This window comes from Neolamprologus multifasciatus, chromosome 13 (genome assembly GCF_963576455.1).
Source record: "Neolamprologus multifasciatus chromosome 13, fNeoMul1.2, whole genome shotgun sequence".
Taxonomy (NCBI): Eukaryota; Metazoa; Chordata; class Actinopteri; order Cichliformes; family Cichlidae; genus Neolamprologus; species Neolamprologus multifasciatus.
In genome coordinates, this window is record NC_140451.1 from 1,215,885 (window position 1) to 1,223,902 (window position 8,018).

An 8,018-nucleotide genomic window follows, 5' to 3' on the forward strand; every position below is an offset into this window, starting at 1 on the left:
CAAGGAAACATGTAGCTTTAACACTCCTAAATGGTCCACTGGTTACCTGTTAGCTGGTTACCTGTTAGCTGGTTACCCGTTAGCTGGTTACCTGTTAGCTGGTTACCTGTTAGCTGGTTACCCGTTAGCTGGTTACCTGTTAGCTGGTTACCTGTTAGCTGGTTACCCGTTAGCTGGTTACCTGTTAGCTGGTTACCTGTTAGCTGGTTACCCGTTAGCTGGTTACCCGTTAGCTGGTTACCCGTTAGCTGCAGGTCATGTACAGAGGATATGAGAGTCATTTCATTGGCAGTAAGGTTATAACACCGCAGGAACGTTTGGCTTTGTTTCCAACATGTACAGTTACTTTTTATTCCCACCCCGGACAGACTGAGGCACGCCCACATCACAGAGACTGTAAATACATGTGGAAGCATTATATTCATGAAGAGTCTTTAACGTTTGCTGAAAACACAGACCATCGTTATGTTACCACGCAGCCAGACTTTGCTGCAGTTCTGCGAGTGTTGACGAGTGTTCATCAAGCTGAGGCTCTTTACCATCCTGTGTTTCATATGTTAGTGGAGCATCTACATAATGCTTTCCCCAAACACTGAAATGAACACCTAACCCTAACCTGACTGTAACCCTGACACTAAACGTCTTCAAACCCGCGGGGACGGGCACTTCATAAGTCACTGATGGTCGCACCAGTGCAGTAGCATAGTCCTCACGGAGATGTCTCAACATTTCACTTCCCAAATCTCCAAACATGCTGAGAAATGCACCGCGAAACCACGCATGTGAAAGTCTTACGTCACTTCCTCTCTCTGCCAACAGTGTGACAGTTAGCGCCCAGTTAGCATTTCTCCACAGCTCTGCCTCCTTTTCAACTGCCGGGACATTTAAAGAATGGAGACGTCTGAATACAAACAAATTCATGCCAGGTTAAGTGTTTACTGACAACTGACAGTGACGTCATCACTATTCCAACCAATCCTCTCCACAGACAAGCATGAACACACTCGCTCGGTCAGCAGGTGGCGGTATCCTCGTACACTAAACTGCCATTAAACGAACAGAAGAAGAAGAAGACGACCTGCACATGCGTGGTACGGATCGGGGAGTGACATCTGTGTCCAAATTCTGTATTTGTAGGCCGATTACGTTACAGCGACGAAGGCTGTCCAAATGTGTACACTCCTCCAAATGCAGCCAACAAAAACGCGTCCTTCATTTCCCCAGATTTGAAGGATGGGTCGGGCGTGTCCTTCGTGACCCACCATATCCCAGAATTCATAGCGCGGCCCAGCCAACTGCAGTTTCCAACAATGGTGGCCGCTACTTAGTTTTAATGTAACTTATATTTCTCTTTCTGGGTCACAAAATAAACCTTTAAGATATTTTCAGGCGTGAATGTAGCTGAGTGAACTTCAAATATCTGCTGAGTTTATCAAGACATCGCATATTTGCAAAAGCGCTCCGACGTTTTTGGAGACGTCTGTTACCCACCAGCTCGATAGCTGACCAGGAGCTCGGGGTCACTCGAGCCACCGAGAACAGTGGACTCCTAACACATCGTTTTCAGATCGCTGCGCCGTCTTTCACTACTCAGGTTCAACATGATATATGAGTCACTTAGAGCAGCGGTCTCCAACCTTTTTTGTGCCACAGACCGGTTTGTGCCCAACAATATTTTCACGGACCGGCCTTTAAGGTGTCGCAGATAAATACAACAAAATAAAACTAGTACTGGTATCGAAAAAGAAGATTTATTCATAACACACGTGAAAAGACCCAGGAAAACCGAGTAAACGATAAAAACGATAACAAAATAACGCTGAAAACCGATAAAAACCCTGAAAACTATACATTTCACACCTGAGCCTCAACTCTCGCGGCCCGGTACCAAACGACTCACGGACCGGTACCGGGCCAAGGCCCGGGGGTTGGGCACCGCTGCCTTAGATAACTTAAAAACGTTATTGTTTGGCTTTTTTCAGGGTTTGATTTGTTCCTGAGTAAATCTGTTTGGCTGAGATTAAAGTTACAGTTTTACACAAATGTCAAACTGATCAAACAGAATTATTCCAGTGTCCTGTTATATTTGACAAGAACAGAGAGTTTACTAAACTCCACCGAGACAATCTGCAAATTTCATTAAAGTTCAACTATCATCTTGTCTTTATTTTTAGTGAGCACCTTAAACACTTCAAGCTGTAAGCTCATGTTAGAGCAGATGCTGCTGGTGCAAGAAGCTGGACGCGTGATCTGATTAGTCGACTATCAAAATAATGGTCTGTGGCAGCCTGACTGACGCCTTTAAAGAGAAGCTTAGGACCCACCTGTGCAAGCTTGCTTTAAGCTTTATTTTCCATCTACTTTTGGATCATAAAGCACTTTGTAACCTTTGTTCTTGAACAGTGCGTATAAAACTTTACTTGCTACACGTAAGAAAGAAAAAGGGGAACAGTTCCTCTCTTGAACAGAGCTGAAACTTTCTCACTGCTTAAAAGAAGAACTGGAAAGAAAGTACCATTCAAAGCAGAGCTCAGCAAATAAAGAATACTACAAAAAGTTAAACTCCTCAAGAGTCTGAAAGGTCTGACAGCACAAACATTCATTTTTAAGCTACGGGCCGTAAAAACTGAGCCACGGACGGATTATTAGACTTGTTGCCCGGATGTGCAGAGAGTAGCCACCTGCATGTTTACTGTCATTCTGTGAGTTTCCCTGATTACTTTATATCTTTCGAGTCATAATATTGTGTCTCAGTGGGTTCATGTGTGTGTTTTGTGACCACTCTCTATAACCTTTGCGTGGCCCTTTGTGTTTTGGTCATTTAACAGCTCTTTGTTGTTGTCTGGTTGTGGGAGTTTGGGGTGTGGGGGCTCTCCCCAGGTGTTTGATTTCTTAGTTTGGTCCTTAACATCTCATGGCTCACATGCTCAGCACGCTCTACTCCGCTGCTCTGGACCGTACCTGATTTTGTAGTTGGGTAAGGTGTGTTTCTTCTTGATGACCCGTTTCAGCTGGTTGACTATGATGGAGGTGAGCTGAGGCAGTGGCCTCCCTTCAAACTGGGACTTCACCTCAAAATCCACCAGTGGATCCTCGAGGAAGGAGAAGGACCAGTGGGAGAAGGGCACGCGCGTGAACTGCAGCCTCAGCCTGCCCACCACGCGCCGCATCTTAACGAACAGGTAAGCCGACTTTCCGAACACCAGCTCGACGTCGATGGCGAGGTGGAAGCCGCCATTGTACTCGATGTCCACCTCGAAGTTGAGCTCTTCGGGCATCCCGTCCTCGTTCAGGTGCACCGGCTTCATGAGTTTGGCGGTTTTAAAAACCGGCAGCGAATTCCCGAGAGAGAAATCTTTCAGGCTGAGTCCCTCCAGGAGCCGACCAGCTGTCTTGGTCTGCAGCAGCTCCTCAAACTCCACCTTAATCTTTTTGGTGAGCCAGTGTCTGACGACGGGAGTGTCTCTGAGCTCCCGGAATAGGAACAGAAAGATAGCGTTTAGGAAATGGCACGTTTCGGCTTTTCCTGCATCGATGGGCTCGCTTTGGGAAGGCGGTGGCGGCTGTTGTTTCGGGCCGCCGCCGGTGACGGCTGCCTCCTGCTGCCGCGTAGAGGCGGCCTCTGGCTGCTTAGATGCGGTACATGTCGTGCTGTCCTGCTGCTGGCCTGCTTCGGCATGATGGCTATTAAAGTAATCCTTCAGCGCGTTACCGGGCACTACTTTGACATACTGCACTGTCCTGCCTACGGGCTCAGGGCTTCTCCGGTATATTAGCAGGAACTGTACTATCAGAGTAACGACTGCACCGAAAACCGCGGAAACGAGTATTAAGTAAATCATGTCGAGCACGCGCCCTGGTATCCTCTCAAAGTGTTGTGATAACACGAAGTTCTACTTGGGCGCTCTCAAAGCTGCCATATCATCGGCTTCTTTCCTGAGCTTCTCTTAGCTTCTCACCTGATTGGACGAATGGGTTACGTGACTGTGCGTGATGACGAAAGCAGGTTTTGATGCGTTCAAGCAGACTGCGAAACCTGTTGACCGGAGTCGCCGTGTTCCGCGGCCCTCTTTGTAAACACGGCTTTCCTTTGGTCACAGTGTTGAACATACGGCTGCCATGTTACCGAAAACCATCACTTCCTCTAAATATTCGTGTTTATTGTTCATATTTTAGTGCAAATGTATTCATTGCCAATAGAATAGATTAGAATAGAATAGAATAGAATAGAATAGAGTGCCTTTATTGTCACCATACAGATGAACAAATGCGTCTCCAACTCAGATGAGGGAGAAGAAAGGGGCGTGAGGTGCAGTTTCTGCAGCACTGTATACATATGATAACCAGTATTTTTTTTTAAATACACACACACACACACACACACACACACACACACATATATATATATATATATATATATATATATATATATATATATACACACACATACATACATAATGGGTGTGTGTGTGTAATATACAAATTAACAGTTATGTTATTTCCTCTTTGTGTGAAAAAAAACAAAAAGCACAAACTAAAAAATGTGAACGAATTTGACTAAAACCAAATCAAAGGGGAAGACTGTCTAAGACTGCCTAGCATGTTTTTCCTGAACAGTCCTGCAGGGGTCACTGGTGTCTTTCTCACTGCTTTGCACTTTTTTTTATTTTTGTTGTTTTACATTTCAAATGAACAATTAAAGAAAACGCACAAAGACAGGTATCATGAAAAGAAAATAGGCATTGCACATCGTTTGTCTAACACTATGACACAGGTGGAGCATGGTGGTGGCAGCATCAAGCTGTGGGGTTGGCAGTAACCACAGAGGGAATGACAGATCCACTGGATCCAGCCAAACAAAGAGAAATCTTTGATTTATCAGGATATCCTACAGTCCAGATGGAATATGGAAGTCACAGGATAGAATTTAGTGTTAGGACCAAAACTCTGAAAGTGTAAAAAACACCCAGTCCCCTGAGATTTGGCTCATTTCTGTTCAATAACTGTATATTTAACAAAACCACGTAAAGTGTGCTACTGTGCCATCCCCTTTCAGAGGTACCTGAACAAATTAATTAATTACAAATCAATGTGTAAAGTTGATTTGGTCTTTTTATTGTGCATATTGTTTCCAATACAGCCCTTTTTGAGCCCTTACATCTTTTTAAGTCATCAAGTAAACAGTATGACATTTTAGGACATTGAAACCATATCTAATATTTAAACTAAGGAGATATGCTATTTTAATTTAAAAAAAATAGATATTTCATGACACTACCATGTTTAAGAAACAGTTGGGTTGCGGTTGTGTTGGCTTCATCAGGTGGAGGCTTCTAGCTTGGTTTCACAGTGTGAAGCATTAGGAATAGAAATCAGCACCTACGAGACTAGGTCAAGGTCAAGTTTATTTATATAGCACATTTCAAACAGCCGATGTTGCACAAAGTGCTTAACAATATAAAAATGGCATTAAAAAGCAACAATGTAAAACAATAATAACAATATAAAACAATGATAGGACAGTAAAAGAATTAAAACAATAACTAAAACTATTTCAAATAAGACCAAAATGCTTGGGTCATAGTATGTTAAAAGCCAGGGCATAGAAATGTGTCTTTAGTAGTGATTTAAGTTGCTCAAGTGTTTGTGCAGATCTAATATTTAGGGGGAGATTATTCCAGACTCTGGGACCTGCCACAGAGAAGGATCTATCACCATGAGATTTGAGATTAGCTCGTGGGATGGACAGCATTCATTTTGAGCTAGACCTCGTGGTTTTTCCTGGAGCATAAACAGAGAGGAGCTCAGACAGGTAAGGAGGGGCTCGGGCGTTAAGTGACTTAAAAACAAAAAGTCAAAGTTGAAACTGGATCCTGTAGGAGACAGGAAGCCAGTGTAGAGAAGCTAAAACTGGGGTTATATGCTCTCTCTGTTTGGTACCAGTTAGCAGGCGAGCAGCTGCATTTTGGACCATCTGAAGACGATGGATGGAGGCCTGATCTAGACCATAATACAATGAATTGCAGTAGTCCAACCTGCAAGTAAGGAAAAGGTGAATAACACGCTCAAAGACGTTAGCTGGGAGGGATGGCTTTACCTTGGCCAGCTGTCTTTACTGAAAGAAGCAGGACTGAACTACTGCACTCACCTGCTTATTCACTTTAAAAGAACCATCAATGCAGACAGCGAGGTTTTTACATGTGTTTACAACAGGAGGAAAGGGCGCCCAGAGGCTATGGCTATGGTTCCTGGGCAGAACAGGGTCAAATGTGTTATATGCTGTAATATAACTTATTCTTTGCACAACAGAGTTTTAACCTGCATTTGAGAGCAAGAGAGAGACAGACGGAACTCCCAAATAGTAGATTTGGACAGACAGAAAAAGAAGAAGCAAATATCCAGAAATCGTACCGGTGGCTGGACAGAGCTGGATTGAAAGACAGCACAGAGGCACTAATCATGGCAGCACTGCAACAAACTCTGAGGACAAGACCCAGAGAGCCTGTAACACCAGGCACGTTTGAGTGCTTTGCAAAACCTGTACTTTCCCAGTTTTACCTGCTTGTGCACTTCGTGGAGCTGAAGCAGCATTACAGAGCCTGACTAATTATAATGAAACCAGTTATTTCAATTTATTGCTGCTGAAGGTGCTTCTACAAGACTGGCGTAAAAACTCTCCTTTTCACAGGATGATATTTCTATTACAAGCAAAAGCAATACGAACGGATGGGATGGGACACCTGATGTGCTGATTACCCCTTCAGCTTTTTTCTTTTACGTGAAAAGCACTGCGTCAAACAAAGTTGGTCCGCTAGCGTCCAACAATAAAGAGACTGACGTGAATAGTGTTGGGAAGGTTACTTTTAAAATGTATTCCATTACAGATTACAGATTACATGCCCCAAAATGTATTCTGTAACGTATTCTGTTACGTTACTCAATGAGAGTAACGTATTCTGAATACTTTGGATTACTTAATATATTATCATGCTGTTTACAACTACATGAATGTACTATTGCTGTGATTTATTACTGTTACTGAAGGTCCGCGGCTCCGAACTGTAGTAAAGGGACCTCTGGCTAATACGGTGGGTTCTGTGTCGGCTTGTAGCTGAAAACTAGCTTTACTTTGTTGTCTGGGTCAACTTTGCTAGCAGAGACAGAGAGAGGCGTTGAAAGGCTGCTCCAACAGAACTTATTGTTTCAGAGGAAAACACGAACACGGTGTACAGTCGAGTCTTAATAGCTTACTTACAGCTGGGCTCGTCAGGCTCTCTTCTTGGCTGCAGTGGTTATTATTATATTTACATGCTTCCAGCTCCCATTTCTGCTCGATGACAGCTCGTACTTTTCCTTTTTCTCCCTCCCTCGCTCACAGACACATAACGTGTATGGCAGTCCATTCTCCCTGCAGCACGGACTACACTGCCCATGATGCTACATTCTTTAGAGCTATACCTGTAGCATTCTGCCTATTAGCTTAGCACAACAACAACAGGCGCTCTCTCACCCAGGAAACACGCAGAGAGAGAGCGTCACCCTGTAACCATGGCAACCGTAACGCTGCCTGGAACAACAGAACGTAGCTGTCAAACAAAACCCAAACAGTCCTGACGCCACAATATGAAACAGGGAAGTACCGCCGTGTAATCCATTTATTTCAACAAAGTAACTGTATTCTAAATACCACCTTTTTAAACGGTAACTGTAACGGAATACAGTTACTTATATTTTGTATTTTAAATACGTAACGGTGGTACATGTACTCCGTTACTCCCCAACACTGGACGTGAAGAAGCGCTTTGAACATATCTGGAGAGAAGTTTGATCTGTGTGTTCGCTTTTTTTCCTTTTTCAAAGGGCTTTGATTTTATTTTAGACATTAAAAAAAACATGAATATTTCATCATACATTTCAGCAAGAACGTATTCTTCTGTCGTCATAGATGAACCGCCTTCGGCTGGAAATTACGGGTGGGTCTTGAAGGCAGCATTAATCCTCGCACCTTTTCGTCACGG

At 43.7% G+C, this 8,018-nt stretch overlaps 1 protein-coding gene across 1 annotated transcript in view; it reads right to left on the reverse strand.

Moving 5' to 3' along the window:
- Positions 1-3,977, reverse strand: part of pdzd8 (PDZ domain containing 8) — a 40,868-nt gene extending 36,891 nt beyond the window's left edge. Inside the window, exon 1 of the mRNA XM_085182467.1 lies at positions 2,962-3,977. Coding sequence (XP_085038593.1) covers positions 2,962-3,842 — 881 coding nt within the window. The 5' untranslated portion in view covers positions 3,843-3,977. The remainder of the gene's footprint in view (positions 1-2,961) is intronic.
- Between the last annotated feature and the right edge of the window lie 4,041 nt (positions 3,978-8,018).